Raw genomic sequence first — 20,117 nt, 5'->3', positions numbered from 1 at the left:
GATTCAAAAAAAAAGCCAAAGTAAATCCACTGTGTCAATGTTGTGAGACAATAAAACATGAAAAGAGGGGGGGGGGGGGATACTTTCTACAGGCACTGTATATGTGCCAAAGACTTTGTCTTTTGACTTTCTTGCTAAGGAGAATTGGAGACGATTGAAGAGGGTTGTGTGAGGCATGAATACGAGGGCAGACCAGCTCTGCGGAAAGGTTCCCGCTGTAAATATCCGCTTTCATGTCTTACCACCAACTGAAAATCAAATGGTAAAACTTGTTACAGGGCTTGGAAAGTGGCCCTGTCGCCATTACGTGGGGTTGGGAGGAAACCCTATAACCTTGTTTCTCTAGGTCCATCTCGATGCAGCGCAGCATGTCGGACACAGTTGGGGAGGGGTCCCAGGGTCCGAATTTCACAATGGGCTCCTCGTTGGAACCGAGGTTGCCCACAGCCCGAAGGCATTCTGCGTCATCCTCCTCGTTTTTGACGATACAAACCATGACTATGGATTGTCGGGCGGCCACAGCGTCAGCCCTGGCCAGGTGGATAATGAGCTCTATATTTTCCCTGTAATTCGGTACCTGTGCCAAGAAGTTCTGCCTTCCAAGCAGCTCGCCGTACATTTCGGGGTGTTCCTCAAGGGATTTCACCAAGGGCTCGATGTCGTAGAAGAGCGCTTCTTGGTAGAGGCCCTGAGCAAAGTGGCTTGGCGGCTTTCGAGTCCGCAAGAATTCCAAGATGTACTTGAAGTAGGTGCCATTCCTGTCGATGAAATATCTGCCTTTGCGGTCGAGGGGCAACCTGGTGCGACCACGGAACATCTCGGCCAGCTTGGACCCGGGGAATCTCGTCAGAGTGCTCAGTGTCGTCGTGTAGATCTGCCCTCCAACGTTCAGGTTGATAACTCTGAAAGCCTGCAGTGAACGGCGGGGGGCGGGGGCGGAGGAGGAAAGAGTGCAGTTTGGTCACCTTCATTAAAAACGGGTTCAAGTTTCGATTAGAACCAAATGACTGTCTACACCTCTCATACATGTATAAACTGATATGGTGATCCTCTAAGCCTCCGCTGCTCCAGAGAGAGTAATCAGAATCAGGTTTACTATCACTGGCATATGTCATGAAATTTGTTGTTTTGCGGCAACAGCACAGTGCAGTAAAATAAATTACAGTAAGAAATATACGCCACGGTAACATAGTGGTTACTCCGATGCTATTACAGGTCGAGGCATCGGAGTTTGGAGTTCAATCCCGGCATCCTCCGTAAGAAGTTTCTGTACGTCCTCGTTATGAGTGTGTGTGTGTGTGTGTTTAATAAGAAGTGCAAAGACAGCAAAAAGAAGAAAAAATGTAGTGTTCATGGGTTCAATGTCCATTCAGAAATCTGATGGCAGAGGGGAAGAAGCTGTTCCTGAATCGTTGATTGTGTGTGTGTTTTCAGGTTCCTGTACTTGCCCTCTGATAGTATCAATGGGAAGAGCTTAATAATGGATGCCGCCTTCCTGCGTGATCGCCTTTTAAAGATGTCCTCAGTGGTGGGAGGCTGGTGCTGATGGAGCTGGCTGAGAACTTTTTCCGATCCTGTGCGGTTCCTCTATACCAGACAGTGATGCCACCAGTCAGAATGCTTTCTGACATACATAGAACCACGTCTGGAAGCCGGCGGGTTGAGCAGCTTCTGTGGGAGTGGGGAAGGGATCGTTGATGTATCTTCAACTATGAGTGGCATGTATGTTGGTACTTTAGACTTGATAGAGGTGCGTAAGATAAGCACTTTTCCCTCTAAGCTGCGCAGTACGTGCACGTAGCCTTTGTTGCCACACTCGTGCTTTTTTTTTCCGTGGCAGAAATGGCTAATACCCAGAGGACGTAACTTTAAGGTGATTGGAGGAAAGTTTAGGGGAGGGGGATGTAAGATATAGGCTTATTACACAGAGAGTGGTGGGAGCGTGGAACACCCTGGCAGGAGTGGCGACAAGTCCCATTTTAGTCTTTCCCCACTCACCCTATTACCTATGCCCCATAGCTTTGGACTGCCCTACAATGGAGGAAGGACCCTGTGCTGTTAAGCAAAGAATAATGTCACAGGCAGTAAAATGATGAGCATACAATCTCATCACATTGTTGGTGGAAGGAGGTCCAGGAGCATCAGGACTAGGACTGCCAGACTGGGTAACAGCTTCTTCCCTCAGGCTGTGAGTCTAATGAATACCCTGCCACCATTGAGATCTCATCACCAGGACAGTGAGCTGTCTATTGTTTACTGTTTACCTGTACAACACCGGTGCCAAGCTGCTTGGGTCCTAGTGCCCTTCCCTTGGACAACATCGGTGGCGTGGAGAGGGGAAGGCTTGCAGCTTGGGCAACTGCCGGTCTCCCATACAACCCTGCCCAGGCCTGCGCACTGGAAACCTTCCAAGGCGCAAATCCATGGTCTCACAAGACTAACAGATGCCTTTGTTTATATGTATGTTTACCTGTGCTGCACGTTATTACATGAATTTTGAATTACATATTTTAACTTAATTATAGCATAAGATTTTGTTTTATGTGCTGCGTGTGATACATGTTTTGATTTGTCTGGTTGTATATCTTGTGCAGTCAGAAGACAATAAACTTGAACTTGAACTTGGATGAATGTTGGTCCCTAAACACCAGCGATCTTTTCCACCCACCAAGAGAGATCAGATGGTATCGCAGCTTCAATAGCCCATCCAGGATCACCCCTGAAGGTGTGGGACTCACTCAGTACATTGGAAGATCAAGATGAATTATGTGACAATGGATCAGTGTGGGTTGCAACAGCAACAAGGAAGCTTGTGTTTTTTCCGTCTCATGCGTTAGCCTTGTCTGTTCAGGGGTTCAGTGAATTCCTGAAACATTGCAAAATACGAACTGCTCTATCTTCTCTTCCCCCTCCTCCCACTGGGCAGAAGATACAAAGATAGACTGTCCATTTCCCTGCACAGAGGCTTCCTGACCAGCTGAGTTTCTCCAGCATACTGTGTGTTGCCCCAGATTCCAACATCTGCAGTCTCATCAAGTTCAAGTTTTGGTTGAAGTTTATTGTCATTCATTTGTACACAAAGCAACATTCCTCTCAGACCAAGGTGCAAAATATAGTAGACATATCACAAGCAGCATATAAAATAATAAAAACACAACTGTATTAACAGATAATAAAAATTATTCTGTAGATGTATAAGTTGACATAAAGTGCATATATGACATATTTATAATGTATAGCTAAATGTATGAATGACTTGAATGAGGAAGAGGAAAGGTGGGTTATTAAGTTTGCAGATGACATGAAGTTGGTGGTGTTGTGAATAGTGTAGAACGTTGTCATAGGTTACAATGGGACATTAATAGAATGTGGAACTGGGCTGAGATGTGGCAGGCAGAGTTCACAGAAAACATAGAAAACCTACAGCACAATAGGGGCCCTTCAGCCCACAGTGCTGTGCCGAACATGTACTTACTTTAGAAATTACCTTGTGTTACCCATAGCCCTCTATTTTTCTAAGCTCCATGCACCTATCTAGGAGTCTCTTAAAAGACCCTATTGTATCCACCTCCATCACCATCGCCAGCAGCTCATTCCACGCACTCACCACTCTCTACAAAGAAAACATACCCCTGACATCTCTGTACCTACTTCCAAGCACCTTAAACCTGTGCCCTCTCATGCTAGCCATTTCAGCCCTGGGAAAAAGCCTCTGACTATCCACACAATCAATGCCCCTCATCATCAAATCTGGAAAAGTGAAGAGATTCACATCGGAAGATCAAGCTTGACTACAGAATACAGGGCTAAAGGCAGGATACTTAACAGCATGGAGGAATAGAGGAGTCCACTTGGGGTTCATGTCCACAGATCCATCAAAGTTGCAGTGCAAATTGACAGGGTGGGTAAGAATGTGTGTTGTGTATTGGCCTTCATTAATTGGAGAGATTGAGTTCAGAAGCTGTGGGGTAATGTTACAGCTCTATAAAACTCTGGTTAGACCACACTTGGAGTATTGTGTTCAGTTCTGGTTGCCTCATTATAGAAAGGATGTGGAGGCTTTAGAGAGTGCAGAGAAGATTTACCAGGATACAGCCTGGATTAGAAAGCATGCTTTCTGAGGAGCTCGGGTTTTTCTCTTTGGAATGAAGGAGGATGAGCGGTGACTTGATAGAGATATACAAGATAATAAGAGGCATGGATCAAGTGGACAGCCTAAGGCCTTTACCCAGGGTGTAAATGGCTAATACAAGGCTGCAGAATTTTGAGATGTTTGAAGGAAAGTATAGGTGGGATGTCAGAGGTAGGTTTTTTTTGTAATTCAAATTTTTATTATTATTTATTCTAGTTTTACAAAGCAGCACAGCATATCATAGAGCAGATACAGTACAGCATATTTACACAGCCATCCCATGACAGGAAAACATACAAAACTAAGTAACAAGGGAAAAAAAACTTCTAATTTAAGTTTAAATTAACATACAACCAAAATTGATCCCATGCGTCTTGCACTTTTCCCTCACTGTTAATTCTTCCCAACATGTGTTCATATGATGAAATCTTAACCATTTCCTCAATCCATTCCCTCACAGTGGGACATCTGGGTTTTTTCCAGTTTTGCAATATAATTCTTGCAGCTGTGATGAGACCCACCTTTAAAATAGTAAACTTGTCATTGTTTACATTAGGTATCATTGTCCTATCACCCAGGAGACAAAGCCATGGGCACAAGGGCAGTGTAGGACCTGACCAATTCCCCAACAAATCAAGAACTTTACACCAAAATGGACGAACCATGGAACATTCCCAAATCATGTGAAAGTATGTGCCCACCTCATTTTTACATTTCCAGCATAAATGATTATCAACAATCCCCATTTTGTAGAGTCTAGTTGGTATCCAATAATATCTGTGTACTATCTTATACTGAATAAATTTCCCTCTCGCTTCTCGCCTCTCGAGAGGTTTTTAACTTAGAGACTGGTAGATGTGTGAAACGTGCTGCCGGGGGTGGTAGACATTAGGGACATTTAAGAGACTCTTTGATAGGCACATGGATGAAAGAAAAGTGTAAGGCTATGTGGGAGAAAATTGTTAAATTGACTTGTTGTAGGAATAAAGGTCAGCACAGCATTGTGGGCTGAAAGGTCTGTACTGTGCTGTAATGTTCTGTCTTGTTCTCCGAAAAGTTTTAATGCTACTGGTACTGTCATAAGTAATGTGTACTGCATAGTAGCAGGGTGTTCAAACAGCTGGGGAAAGAAATTGTTACCCAGACTAACAGCGCTTGTTCTTGTATTGCAGTACTTTCTGTCTTGATGGTAGGTGGTCAAAGAGATTGTGAGTCAGATGAGAGGGGCCCTTGACAATGCTGAGAGCTCTGTAAATGCAGAGCTTCTGGTATATGTCCTGGAGGAGGGATGGGGGAGAAAGACCCCAGTGATTCTCTCAGCAGTCCTCACAATCCACTGCAAGATACAAACATATCAATTTTCTGCCACAGATGCAGCTGACCGGCTGAGTTCCTCCAACAGATTGTGTGTTTTTATGTTTTTAATTTTTAATTAGAGGTACAGTGCAGAACAGACCCTTTCAACTCAACGAGCTGTACCACCCAGCAACCCACCAATTTAACCCTAGCCTAATCATGGGACTATTTACAATGACCAATTAACCTGCCCTCTCTTCTTCCCTCTGTCTGGTTGTACAGTGCCACACATGCTCTGGATTCAATTGCTTCTAGGTACGTCCAGTTGCATGCAAATCAGCGTGCTGGAGATGTAGTCAAAATACCAAAACACACAGCGTCATGCAGCATGGAGAAAGGTCCATTCAGCCCATACATGTCTGCAGACCATCACTTGGTCCACATCCTTCTAAACTCCCAGTGAATTGGTCTCCATAGCCATCTGTGGCAATGAATTCCACAGATTCACCACCCTCTGGCTAAAGAAATTCCTCACGTCTGTTCTAAAGGGATGTCCTAATCTGAGCTGTGCCTTTTGTTTTGACATTTTCACATTAGGAAACATCTCCACTGTTCCCATGTGTGTGCAGCCATGCAGGAACTGAAATGCTCCCACACACTTAGCCTTCACCACCACACAGCTGGAATTTTGTTTTATATAATGTTTTAGTAAAGTGTGATGCAGTTTTCAGTCCAGTAAAAATCTTTCATTCCCGGAGTCATTCTTGAGAACTTCCTCTGGATCCTCTTCAATGCCCGCACATCTTTTAATTAGATTAGGGGCCAAAACTGCTCACAATACTCCAAGTGCAGTCTGACTAATGCTTTACAAAGCCTCAGCATCACATCCTTGCTTTTATATTCTAGTCCTCTCAAAATGAATGCTAACATTGCATTTGCCTTCCTCATCACTGACTCAACCTGCAAGTTAACTTTTAGGGAATCTTGTATGAGGGCTCCCAAGTGCTTTTGCACCTCTGATTTCTGAATTCTCTCTCCATTTTGGAAAATAGTCTCTGCCTTTATTCCTTCTACCAAAGTGCATGGCCATCCACTTACCTGCATTCTATCTGCTACTTCTGTGCCTATTCTCCCAAAATGTCTAAGTCATAGAACATAGAAACATTGTGCTGACCTAACATCAGTCTCCTCCAAGAGGACCACTACCTTGTCATGGTTTGGAGGTTTGCGTGCCTCAATGACCCGGAGAGCTATTCTGGCTGGAGTCAGGGCTTTATGCTTTGACTCTTGGTAGGATCACCCTTGCCAAACAGGTAGAAGACTAGAGGCCAGTTTAAGAGGGGTCCACTGATCTTCCAGGTTCAGGGGATCAGCTGAGGGCTAAAAACCCTGAATGGTAAAACAAAATTATTTTGGAAACAGCATGGAAGTATCCTTCTACATCAGGCGGAGATGGGGACATTGATTTCTGCTGTAAACGCCACTGGTGTAATAGACAGTCAGTAAGTAAGTAACCATTCCCTCCCACATAGCCTCCCACTCCCTATTAAATGCTCCCAGTGGTGTGTGTCTCAAACAGCCTCTGACAGCCAAGTCTAACTGACAGGAGAAGGGGCAAGGGTTGCTGGCACCTTAAAACCAGTCAGTTCAGGGAGATGAGGCTAGTCAGTCGTGGTTGGCAGCTCATCTAGGAGAATGAAAACTCTGATCTCAAACCTCTGCTGCTTTGCAGCTATACCCACTCATCCACTCATGAGGAAGGCTTTGGGAATAAACCCCGAGGAAAATTCTGCAGCTGGAGTTCCTAAGGCAGTCTACGTTGAGGTCAATGCCGACTGGCAACTTCTGAGATGTTGCCAGTGACAAACTGTATCAGTTTCTGACGTTCTTTTGCATTCATCAGCTGGGTGGAGAGAGGGAGCCTGTTACATGGGCAACAGCTTGCTCTCCATATTGTCCTGCTGTGGCTTGTGTACTTGCATGTGGATCACGGTGACAGTACGCAACAACTGTGGTCGACCCCAACCTAAGGGGTACCTCAACTGCTCACATCTCCTGAACATCGACTGAAATATCTGTGCTCACCTTCCGTGAGGGACCTGGCGTGCTCCTCCTCGCTGGTGTTCTCCAACCTCGAGAGCTCATCCCCACTTGCCTCCAGCACAGCGTCCCTCAGACAGATTAGAGCAGCAGAGAGCTGCTGTTGACATGGGATCCTGTTCTTGAACCAATGCCAGATGCAAATGAAGGCGTTACCTGCAGCTTGTTCATTCTAAACACAAGAGATTCTGCAGATGCTAGAAATCTAGAGCAACATACACAAAATGCTGGAGGAACTCAGTAGGTCAGGCAGCACCTATGAAAAGGAATAAACAATCAATGTTTCAGGCCAAGGCCATTCATCAGCACTGGAAAGGACGGAAGCAGAAGGCAGGATAAGAAGGTGGGTGGGTGGGGGGCCTGGGAAAAGGAGTACAAGCTGACTGGTGATAGGTGAGACCAGGTAAGGGGAAGATGGTGGGTAGCAGAGGGATGTGACTTGAGAAGCTAGGAGGTGAGCGGTGGAAAAGGTCAAGGGCTGAAGAAGAGAGAATCTGATAGGCGAAGACAGTGGACTATGGGAGAAAGGGAAGGAGAAGAGGAACCAGAGGGAAGTGATGGGCAGATGAGAAGTGAAGGGGTAAGAGGGGAGCCAGAACAGGGAATGGAAAAAGAAGGGGGAGGGAAAAAATTACTGGACGTTCAAGAAATTGATGATCATGCCATTATGTTGGAGGCTACCCAGATGGAATATGAGGTGAATGTGGCCTCATCGTGGCAGTGGAGGAAGTCATAGACTGTTGGAATGGGGATGGGAAGTCAAATGGGTGGGCACTACAAAATCCTCCCATTTGTGGCAGATGGAGCAAAGACATTTAATGCTTGTTCGTTCGAATGAACAAAAATAACCCTACCTTTGACACCTCTCTATACTTTCCTCCAATCATTTTGAAGTTATGCCCCCTCTTAATAGTCATTTCCACCTTGGGAAAAAAAAGAAGTTGAGTATCAAGTCTTTCCATGCCTCTAATCATCTTGTACACCTCTATCATATCACCTCTTACCTTCCTTCACTCCAAAGGGAAAAGCTCACTCCACCTATCCTCATAAAACATGCTGCCCAATCCAGGCAGCATCCTGGTAAATCTCCTCTGCATCAGAACCATAGAAAAGACAGAGTCTGCTCCAATGCAGATCTCTTGATCCCATATTTCTCTCCGGCAGATGGGGTCTTCCTTGGGAGTTGGATCTACCCAGAGCAGAGAAACATGCAGGCAAGAATCTAATTAAATGGTGATACCTGTACAAGGAATTCTGCAGATGATGGAAATCTCTGGCAATACACACAAAATGTTGGAGGAATTCAGCAGGCCAGGCAGCATCTGTGGTGGGAAAGGAACATTTCAGGCCAAAATCTTTCATTAACTCTCGCTGGTTCCCAACTAGTCACTCGGAGATCCTGCCCCTTCTCCCTTTTTCTGTTCCCTGCTCTGACTCCTCTCTCACCCAATCTTTTCTCCTCACCTGCCCTTTTCCCTTCTCCTTCACCCCTCTTATTTCCATTTCCCCCATGGCCCATTCTTCTGTCCTATCAAGTTATTTCTGCTTCAGCCCTTTACCTCTTCCACTCATCACCTGCCATCTTCTTACTTCATTCACCCTCTCCTACCCACTCACCTGGTCTCACCTATCACCTGCCAGCTTATACTCCTTCCTCTTCCCCCACTTTATTCTACTCCCTTCTTTCCGGTCCTGATGAAGGGTCTCACTCAAAGTGTTGACTGTTTATTCCTCTCTATGGATGCTGCCTGGCCTGCTGAGTTCCTCTAGCACTTTGTGTGTCTTATAATCAGAATAAGGTTTATTACCACTAACATACGTCATGAAATTTGTTGTTTTCCAATAGCATTACAGAGCAATACATAACATTACTATAAATTGTTGGTGTTGGTGCTGTGCAATTACTCAGCAAAAGGAGGTGTAAGGTGCTCCTTCTGTCCAATAGCCTACAGGTCACCCTTGGGCAAGATGTAGTACCTGTTTAGCCTCCCAATCAGGGTCACGGTGAAGCCACGGTTTGCAGGTGGTGGATGGTTTTTACAAGCAGATTCTACAAATTGGAATTTATGGTTGTAAAACTAAAAACGTTGGGCAGATGAATCTGCTGATCAATGGCCAGGGTTACCCATCTAGTATGGACACTGCAACTGAAGAAGGCAACGGGAAACCACTTCAGTGTTCCTCCCTTGTATAATCATGAACTCAAGTCAACTACGGTCTCAGCTCAAAGATGTGAGTGGAGCCTTCGCCAAAGGAGCCTCATCCGGTAGAGGATCTCATGCGCCACAGGTGAACCTCAACCGTTATCCAGCGACTGTCGGCAGATTAAAAGCAATGAAGATCAGACTAGCAACCTGGAATGTAAGAACCCTTAACCAGCCTGGTAGACTAGCTAACATCAAACAGGAAATGGAAATCAGCATCTTGGGAATGCGCGAGATGAGATGGAAAGGAGCTGGTAAAACAAGCTCAGAGGGATATACCGTCATTTACTCAGGAGGAGAAATACATGAAAAAGGTGATGGAATTATGTTAGATGAATGATGCACCATCAATAACTCTCTGAGACGTGAGGTGAGATATCGGCTTTTATTGACTGGAAGAAAGAACAAGCAGCAAATGACCACCATGCTACATCCTGGAGACTGAGAGGCAGGGCTCAGGCCCCAATCGCCTTTATACCGGGGTCCGTGGGAGGAGCCACGGTCAGTGGGAGGAGCCACAGGTGCAGTCAGCAGGGGGGCATGTCCAGACGTATATGTAGTTCACCACAATGAAGAACATGCAAAATCAATAAAAGGCTATTGGACAATATCAGATCAAATGTTACTTGTGAAACTACATGCAAAACCTTTTGACATTAACGTTGTTCAAGTTTATACCCGAACAACAGACAGCAGTGAAGAAAACATTGAACAATTTTATAACGAACTAGAAACAGCATTAAGACAATGTAAAAGCTCAGAAAATACCATTATTCAAGGTGGCTTCAACGCAAAAGTAGGCAATACCAGGGACGAGGACAATATTGGGCATTACGGCATAGGTGAGAGAAATGTGAGAGGTGAACGACTAGCTACATGGGTCACAGAAAAAGATTATATAATTGGTAATACTGTCTTCAAGCAACAAACGAGAAAACTATGGGCATGGGAGAGCCCGGGGATAACACCAGAAATCAGACTGATTACGTGCTTATAAGGAGAAGGCATAGAAATGTTCTGAAATCGTGCAAAACATATCCAGGTGCAGACTGCTACAGTGATCACGTACCAATAATCAGCGTGATGTACCTGAGACTCAGAAAGCTTAAAAGACCAAGAGTAGAGCCAAAGCTGAGTTTGGGACTTTTGAGAAAAAACAGTGACATCAAAAATGAATTACAAATGACAGTGAAGAACAAATTTGAGGCTCTACAAAACATCACTATTATAGAACAGCAATGGGAAAACCTCAGACAGCATAACACATATATGTCAAACTCAAGGCCCACGGGCCAAATCCGGCCCGCGGTGGAATTATCTTTGGCCCGCGAGATAATATCTAATTACTATTAAAGCTGGCCCCAGTAATCGAAGCACCTATGGCGTATGATATGGCTAATGCTGAGTTTATTCAGGTACCAGGTTTTCAGGGTTTTTAGTGTTTATTCGGCAGTCTTCTTCATAAGAAACGGAATTTGTAAAGTGAAACACTTTGTAGTTATAACAGAGACTGAGACACATGAGAGCAGGCTGATAAAACGGAGGCAACGAAAGCTGCGTTCGCATGCGTCCGACTGATCCAGCCCGCATGAAGCTGCATTTTGCTCAATCCAGCCCGTGACCTAAAATCAATTTGACACCCCTGGCATAACACAAGCAGCACAAGAGGTGATTCCCAAACAGCAGAAAAAAGCTAAAAAGAAATATATGACAGAAGAAATTCTGAATCTTATGGAACAAAGAAGAAAATGTAAGGAAAACGTAGAAGCCTACGTATCCTTGCATGCACAGATAACAACTGAGTACAAGGCAGCAAAAGAAAAGTGGCTCAAGGAGAAATGTGAGTTAATAGAATAATTGCAAAAGACCAACAACAGCAAACGTGTGCACAACGAGATCAAAGATGTCACAAATTGGAAGAAAAGTGGGGCAACAACAGGATGTATAAAAGCAAAAGATGGATCTATAATTATGGAAAAAGGAAAAATAATGCAAAGATGGTCAGAATACATCAAAGACCTACACAACGACAAAGACTGAGAGGACAACTTTGATATAGGCAACAACAACCAGGGCCCAGCAATACTGAAAGAAGAAGTGGAACATGCTATGAAGAAAATGTGAAAGGGGAAATTATCAGGACCAGATAACTTTCCAGTTGAACTGTATGAAGCACTAGGAGATTTTGGTGTAGAGAAATTAACAATCTTATTGAATAGAATATACAACAGTGGCAAAGTACCAGAAGGTCTTTTAAAGGCAGTATTCATTGCACTGCCAAAGAAACTAGGTGCAACAGAGTGTGACAAACACAGAACAATTAGTTTAATGAGCCACCTCACAAAAATTCTACTTAGTATCATAATGCTCAGAAGAAGAAACAAAATTAAAACAGAGGTCAGTGAAGAACAATGCAGCTTTGTCAAAGGCAAGGGAACATCAAACGGCACTTATATTCTCAGGAATATTATCGAAAGGTCAATAGAAGTACAACAAGACCTATACTTCTGTTTCATTGACAACACAAAAGCCTTTGACACTGTGAAACACCAAGTCATCATGAAAATGCTTAACTAACATCAACGGAAAAGACCTAAGAATAATCAAGAATCTCTACCGGCAACAACATGCAAACATACGGATAGACAATGAGATTGGTGAATATCAGCCAATAAAGCGAGGAGTCAGACAGGGTTGTGTTCTATCACCAGACCGGTTCTCCCTGTATAGTGAAAACATCATGAGAACCGTACAAGACCTACCTGGAATAAGTATAGGAGGCTACAATATCAACAACCTCTGCTTCGCGGATGATACAGTACTGATAGCATACAGTGAAGTAAGTTTACAGAAACTAGTATCTACCATCAACACAGGGAGCGGAAGACTTGGCCTAACCTTAAACAAAAAGAAAACTATCAAATATCAAAGAAACCTGATATCCCAAACTGTAGGATCATATTGGGAAATTTAATCCTGAAACAAGTTCACAACTTCAAGTACCTTGGATCATGGGTAACATCTGATGGCAAATGTGAAATAGACATAAAAGCAAGAATAGCAATGGCAAGAGCAGCATTTACAGAAATGAGAAACATCCTAACGAACAAGAAAGTAGCAATTGACATCCGCCTTAGAACTCTCAGCTGCTACATTCTTCTTATATTGATGTATGGGTGCGAGTCATGGACCATCACAAATGCAATGGAAAAAAGAATCAATGCAGCAGAGATGTGGTACCTCAGAAGAATGCTCTGCATATCATATATGGACAGGATAACCAACGAAGAAGTTCTACAGAGAACGAAAACAAAACGTACATTACTTAAAAAAATTAGAGAACACCAATCAAAATTCTTTGGACACATCATGCGAAGAGAGACATTAGAACATTTAGTTACAACTGGAAGGCTGGAAGGAAAAAGAAGCAGAGGCAGGCAGAGAGTGAAAATGATAGATGGATTAACATCATGATTAGAAAGAGGGGAGGCAACAACTACAATTCGGAGTATCAGGGACCGTGATGGATGGAGAGACATGATCGCCCACGCCGAACGGCAAGGCACCTGAACTACTAACTACTATAAATTATAATATGAAATAGAACAAATAAATAATGAGTCCAAAAAGAGAGCAAGATAGAGAAGTAGAGTTTATTGTGTTACGAATGTGACGCAACTCTGAGGGGCCGAAGGGTACAAAGTCGCCCCCTCCTTTTTGAGAATCGCAAGATCGCTATTAATTCGGGTCTGGGACCCAGGAAATGAGAGAGAGACACACAGAATACACAAGGTTTGGAATGTGTCCTGACCTCAGTGAAACGGAACCACTGATAACGGCTATTGTCTCTTGGAGACGGAATTGTGTATTGAGTACTGTACTATTCATTGAAACCCTCAGGGGACAACCAGAGTGGGCTGGTTGAGGGATTGCATCATCCCAACCTGATTGACATCTGAGACCCCATGAGTAAGGATAAAAGAGGGTCTGGGGAACAAACCCTTTAGACGCAGCAGGAGAAACGCTAGAGATCCCGTGATAGCGTTTTATAGCGAACGCCGGTGAGGGCTCGTGTGCGTCCTCCCTTACCAGGGTGGCGGGCTCATCATGAAAGAACGGCTTAGCTACAGGAGAGGCTACAAGTGAAAGGCCACGACAACGAGACTCCTGACGGATCGAAATCATAAAAGGAAAGCCAGCAAGTTTTTTTCCAAATCTCTCTCTCTCTCCAACCATTGCAATACAACGGTCCCCAACGGCTGCAGCCTGCATGAACTGAGTGAACTTTATATTTCCATCGGACAATACATTATCCCCTAGACAACGATAGAGCTTATTTCTTATTGATTATTATTATACCTGCACTTTTAGATTTAGTATTGACGACGTATATTATCTGTATATTTGCATTGATATTATTTTTGTGTATTTTTACTAATAAATACTGTTAAAAATAGTATCATCAGACTTCAATGGACGTCTCCATCTTTGCTGGTAAGTGACCCAGTTACAGGGTTCGTAACAATTGGTTCATGAACTGTTCAGAAATCTGATGACTGAGGAGAAGAAGCTGGTTCTAAGATGTTGAGTGTATGTCTTCAGGCGCTTGTGCCTCCTCCTTCCTGCCAGTGATGAGAAGAAAGGATGTCCTGGATGGGGACTGTCCTTAATGATGGATGCCGCCTTCTTGAGGCATCACCTTTTGAAGATGTGTTTGATCGTGGGAAGGCTAGTTCCCATGATGGAACTGGCTGAGTTTACAACTTTCTGCAGCCTTTTCCAATCCTGTGCAGTGGGCCCTCCATACCAGACAGTGATGGAACCAGTCAGAATGCTCTCCACGGCACATCTGTAGTAATTTGCTGAAGCCTTTAGTGACATACCAAATCTCTTCAAAGTCTTAATGAAATATAATCTCTGGTGTGCCCTCTTTGCAACTCCATCAATGTGTTGGGCTCAGGATAGATCTAACGAGATGTTGACAACCAGAAACTTGAAACTGCTCACCAATTCCTCTGCTCATGCCTCATTGAGGACTGGCCAAGTAGAAATGGATGGTAGTTTGCCTCCCAGGTGCCAGGGTCTGCAATGCTTCTAAATGGGTCCACCATATCCTGAAAAGAGAGCGTGATAGCCAGAAGTCATGGTACATATTGGTACCAACAACATAAGGAGAAAAAGGGAGGATATCCTGAAAACAGAATACAGTGAGTTAGGAAGGAAGTTGAGAAGCAGGACCTCAAGGGTAGTAATCTTGGATTTGCTGCCTGTGCCACGCAACAGTGAGGATAGGAATAGAATGAGGTGGTGGATTAATACGTAGCTGAAGAATTGAAGCAGGGGGCAGGGATTCAGATTTCTGGATCATTGTGACCTCTTCTGGCGGAGGTAACACCTGTAAAAAAAGGACAGGTTGCACTTGAATCTGAGGGGGACCGATATCCTTGCAGGCAAGTTTGCTTGAGGCTGTTGGGAGTGGTTTAAATTAATATTTATATTATAAATGACCTGGATGAGGGATTGGAGGGATGAGTTAGTAAATTTGCTGATGACACAAAGGTTGGAGGTGTTGTGGAAAGTCTGGAGGGCTGTCAGAGGTTACAGCGGGACATTGATAGGATGCAAAACTGGGCTGAGAAATGGCAGATAGGTGTGAGGTGGTTCATTTTGGTAGGTCACATATGATGACAGAATATAGTATTAATGGTAAGTCTCTTGGCAGTGTGGAGGATCAGAGGGATCTTGGGGTCTGAGTCCATAGGACACTCAAAGCTGCTGCGCAGGTTGACTATGTGGTTAAGAAGGCATACGGTGCATTGGCCTTCATCAATCGTGGGATTGAGTATAAGAGCCTAGAGGTAATGTTACAGCTATATAGGACCCTAGTCAGACCCGACTTGGAGTACTGTGCTCAGTTCTGGTTGCCTCACTACAAGAAGTATGTGGACACCATAGAAAGGGTGCAGAGGAAATTTACAAGGATGTTGCCTGGATTGGTGAGTATGCCTTATAGGAATAGGTTGAGTGAACTTGGCCTTTTCTCCTTGGAGCGATGGAGGGTGAGAGGTGACCTGATAGAGGTGTATAAGATGATGAGAGGCATTGATCGTGTGGATAGTCAGAGGCTTTTTCCCCAGGGCTGAAATGACTAACATGAGAGGGCCCAGTTTTAAGGTGCTTGGAAGTAGATACAGAGGAGATGTCAGGGGTAAGTTTTTTTACGCAGAGAATGGTGAGTGTGTAGAATGGGCTGTTGGTGACCGTGGTGGAGGCAGATACGATAGGGTCTTCTAAGAGTCTCCTGGATAGGTGCATGGAGCTTAGAAAAATCAAGGGCTATGGGTAACCCTAGGTAATTTCTAGAGTAAGTACATGTTCGGCACAACATTGTGGGCTGAAGGGCCTGTATTGCGCTGTAGGTTTTCCATGTTTCTATGTTTCTAATATGACAGGGGGATGGGAACCTGTATGACAGAGCTGAGGAGGAGCCAGCAGGGTTACAAGTAGATGATGGGTGTAACACGAACATTAAGGAAGGACAAGCCAGTGACTGGGTACAACTATGGACAGAACAAAGAGGTAAATTGTACCACAGAGGCAAAATTCAAAAGGCTGAAGAATGCAGGACTGAAGGTGCTATACTTCAATGCATGTAGCATTCAGAATAAGGTGGACAAACTCAAGGCACAATTAGAGATTGGTCGGTATGACGTTGTGGGCATCACTGAGTTATGGCTGAAAGAAGGCCATAGTTGGGAACTTGACATCAAAGGATATACTTGGTATAGAAAGGACAGGCAGGAAGGCATTGGCAGTAGTGTGGCTGCATTGGTAGAAGATGGAATTACATCTTTAGAGAGAGGTGATACAGGGTCGGAGAATGTTGAATCTTTGTGGGTGGAGTTAAGAAGCTACAAGGGTAAATAAACTATTATGGGAATCATATATAGGCTTCCAATCAATAGCCAACATGTGGGGATGAGATTGCAAAAGGAGCTGGAAAAGGCATGTAATAAGGGTAATGTCACAATTGTATTGGGGGACTTCAATATGCAAGGGGATTGAGAAAATCGGGTTAATGTCAGATCATGAGGGGAAATCTGTTGAATGTTTACAAGATGGCTTTTTAGAGCAGCTTGTGTTCAAGCTTACTTGAAGAAAGGGTATCTTAGATTGGGTGTTGTGTAGTAAACCAGATTTTATTAGTCATCTTAATGTAAACTAACCTTTAGGAGGCAGTGATCATAATATGATTGAATGCATACTGCAATTTGAGAGGGAGAAGCATAATTCAGATGTATCAGTATCACAGTGGAATAAAGGGGGCTACAGATACATGAGAGAGGAGCTTGCACAAATGGATTGGTGGGCGATGCTGGCGAGGAAGGCAGAAGAAGCAGAGATGGCAGAAGTTGCTGGGAATAGTTCACAAGGTGCAGAATAGATATGTCCCATGGAATAAGAGTTTCTCAAATGGCAGAGCTAGGCAACTGTGAGGAAGTTAAGTTCTGTATAAAAGCCAAGGAAAGGACAAGGTAGCAAAAATGAATGGGAATTTGGATGATTGGGAAGTTTTAAAAATCCAACAAAATTGAAGTTTTTCAGTTATATAAAGAGTAAAAGGAGGATGAGAGTTGATATTGGACCGCTGGAAAATGATGCTGGTGAGATAGCAATGGGGGACAAAGAAATGGCAGGTTAAATTAATAGGATTTTTGCATCTGTGTTCGCTGTGGAAGACATCAGCAGTGTGCCAGAGATTGTCAGGGAGCAGGAGTGAGTGCCATTGCTATTACGAAGGAAAAAGTGCTAGGCTAACTGAAAGATCTCAAGGTGGATAAGTCACCTGGACCTGATGGACTACATCCCAGAGTCCTGAGAGAGGTTGCTGACGAGATAACAGATGCATTGGTCATGATCTTTCTTGATTCTGGCATGGTCCCAGAGAACTGGAAAATTGCAGATGTCACTTCACTCCTTAAGAAGGGAGAAAGACAAAAAACAGGGAATGTTAGGCCAGTTAGCCTAACCTCAGTGGTTTGGAAAGTGTTGGATTCCATTATTAAGGATAAGGTCTTGGGGTAATTGCAGACTAATGATAAAATAACTCAAAGTCAGCATGGTTTCTGAATGTAGACTGGCATTCAGGAGCAACCTCTTTGACTCAGATAGTGAAACCAGACAGCCGTCCAGTCATAGCTGCAGCCCCGTCTGTGCATATTACAACACAGAATAACCAGTCCAGTTTGCCTGACATGTAGTTATTCAAAGACTTGAATAGTTCTGCCCCAGTTGTGTTAGTTGGCAGCGGCACTGCACACAACATATCCTCATGCACATTGTCTTGAAATATATATCGCACATATAACTAGCAGTATTGCCTTGTTGTCAACATCTGTAGACTCGTTGACCTGGATAGCATACCATGGTGACTCGTTAAGCCATTCCAACAGCTGTGATTCGATGTCCTTCGTTATGTCATCAATTCTCCTTAAACTGTGGTAGCTGAAAGAGAAACCTGTGCCATCTTGTTAGCTGCAGCTTCTCCCAACAGTTCATGGCACATGTCCTTGGCAGCGGGCAGAATCAATTCTTCACCAACAGTGAAAGGCTTCTTAGCCTTAGCGATACGGCTAGCTACTAAGTACCACACTCTCAGAGCAGCAGCACTTGTGGAGGTGGTGGCTCTCAGCACTTGCTTCTGTCCCGCTTGCCCACATTTTTTTCCGCTCAAAAAACTCAACATGTATGTCTTTAAGTGCAGGGTGCTTGGACTCAAGGGGCCGAAGCAGTTTTGAGGGCTTCATTGCCTCATTAGACAGCTTGTCTCCACATATCACACACAGGGGGCTTGGAGCGTGCGAGTCACCGGTCACATTAAAGCCATATTTTATGTATGACTAGTCGTATTTTCTGTTGAAGGAAACTTTTCTTTTGCAATCTTGGCCTCAGCTGTCTCTGCATCATCATCATCGTTAGGCCTTTTATGTCCCCTACCACCTCTTCCAAAGAAACTCTCAAGTGACGTTTGCTTTTTACTCATCGAGTAGTTGTAGGTTAATGACCGACTGATGACCTCGTGTGGGTAATGACCTCGCGTACGTAATGACCTCGCATGCATTCAAGTTCAACAATGGGTGTGACAGGGAATGAGGAAATGTGCAGTGGACTCATATCGTTTCATGCCGCCAAATCATATCGTTTCCTCGCGGCCCGGTAGCACATGCTTTGCGGCCTGGTACTGATCCGTGGCCCAGTGGTTGGGGACCGCTGGCTTAGCAAGATAAAATCCTATGGTGTTACAAGAAGTATACTGGCATGAATAGAGGAATGGCAGGCAGGCAGGAAGCAGCAAGTGGGAATGAAAGGGTCTTTTTCTTGTTACGATTGTGCCACAACTCTAAGGGGCCGAAGGGTACGAAGTAGCCCCCCTCCTTTTTGAGAATCGCAAGATCGCTATTAATTCGGGTCTGGGACCCAGGAAATGAGAGAGAGACGTCCAGAATACACAGGTTTTGGAATGTGTGTCCTGGCCTCAGCAAGGCGGAACCATTGATAACGGCTATTGTCTCTGGGCGGAACCATTGATAATGGCTATTGTCTCTGGGAGACGGAATTGTGTATTGAGTACTGTACTATTCATTGAAGCCCTCAGGGGGTGACCAGAGTGGGCTGGTTGAGGGATTGCATCATCCCAACCTGATTGACATCTGAGACCCCGTGAGTAAGGATAAAAGAGGGTCTGGGGAACAACCCCTTTCAGACACACCAGGAGAAGTATATGAGACCGGTGGAGGCTTGTGTGTGTGTCCATCCTTGCCCGGATGACAAGTCCTCCACGGAACGGCCTCGCTAAAGGACGACTACGGATCAAGAGCGGATAAAGGAAAGCTGGCAAGTTTCTATTCTCAAAACCTCTCTCTCTCTCTCTCTCTCTCTCTCCCTCTCCCTCTCCCTCTCCCTCTCCCTCTCCCTCTCCCTCTCCCTCTCCCTCTCCCTCTCCCTCTCCCTCTCCCTCTCCCTCTCCCTCTCCCTCTCCCTCTCTCTCTCTCTCTCTCTCTCTCTCTCTCTCTCTCTCTCTCTCTCTCTCTCTCTCTCTCTCTCTCGAAAACCCAGCGGTCCCCAAAGGCTAAAGCCTGTATCAACTGAGTGACTTTTATATTTCCATCGGACAATACATTATCCCCTAGACAACGATAGAGCTATTTCTTATTGATTATTATTATACCCGCACTTTTAGATTTAGTATTGATGACGTATGTTATCTGTATGCTTGCATTGATATTATTTTTGTGTATTTTTACCAATAAATACTGTTAAAAATAGTACCATCAGACTCCAACGGACATCTCTATCTTTGCTGGTAAGTGACCCAGTTACGGGGT

The 20,117-nt window shown here is 44.4% G+C and overlaps 1 protein-coding gene across 1 annotated transcript; it reads right to left on the bottom strand.

Annotated features, from left to right (window-relative positions):
- Window positions 1-238: 238 nt before the first annotated feature.
- On the bottom strand, window positions 239-9,040 carry LOC140726041 (BTB/POZ domain-containing protein KCTD14-like). Its single transcript, XM_073041935.1, has 3 exons — window positions 8,993-9,040; window positions 7,479-7,700; window positions 239-910 (listed from the first exon to the last, which is right to left on the bottom strand). Exons 1-3 carry the CDS (start codon window positions 9,038-9,040, stop codon window positions 239-241), a joined length of 942 nt encoding a protein of 313 aa, XP_072898036.1.
- Between the last annotated feature and the right edge of the window lie 11,077 nt (window positions 9,041-20,117).

Source organism: Hemitrygon akajei, chromosome 4 (assembly GCF_048418815.1).
Source record: "Hemitrygon akajei chromosome 4, sHemAka1.3, whole genome shotgun sequence".
NCBI classification, from domain to species: Eukaryota; Metazoa; Chordata; class Chondrichthyes; order Myliobatiformes; family Dasyatidae; genus Hemitrygon; species Hemitrygon akajei.
Note: the sequence above shows the minus strand (reverse complement) of the source record. Positions and strands in the feature narration are given on the sequence as shown.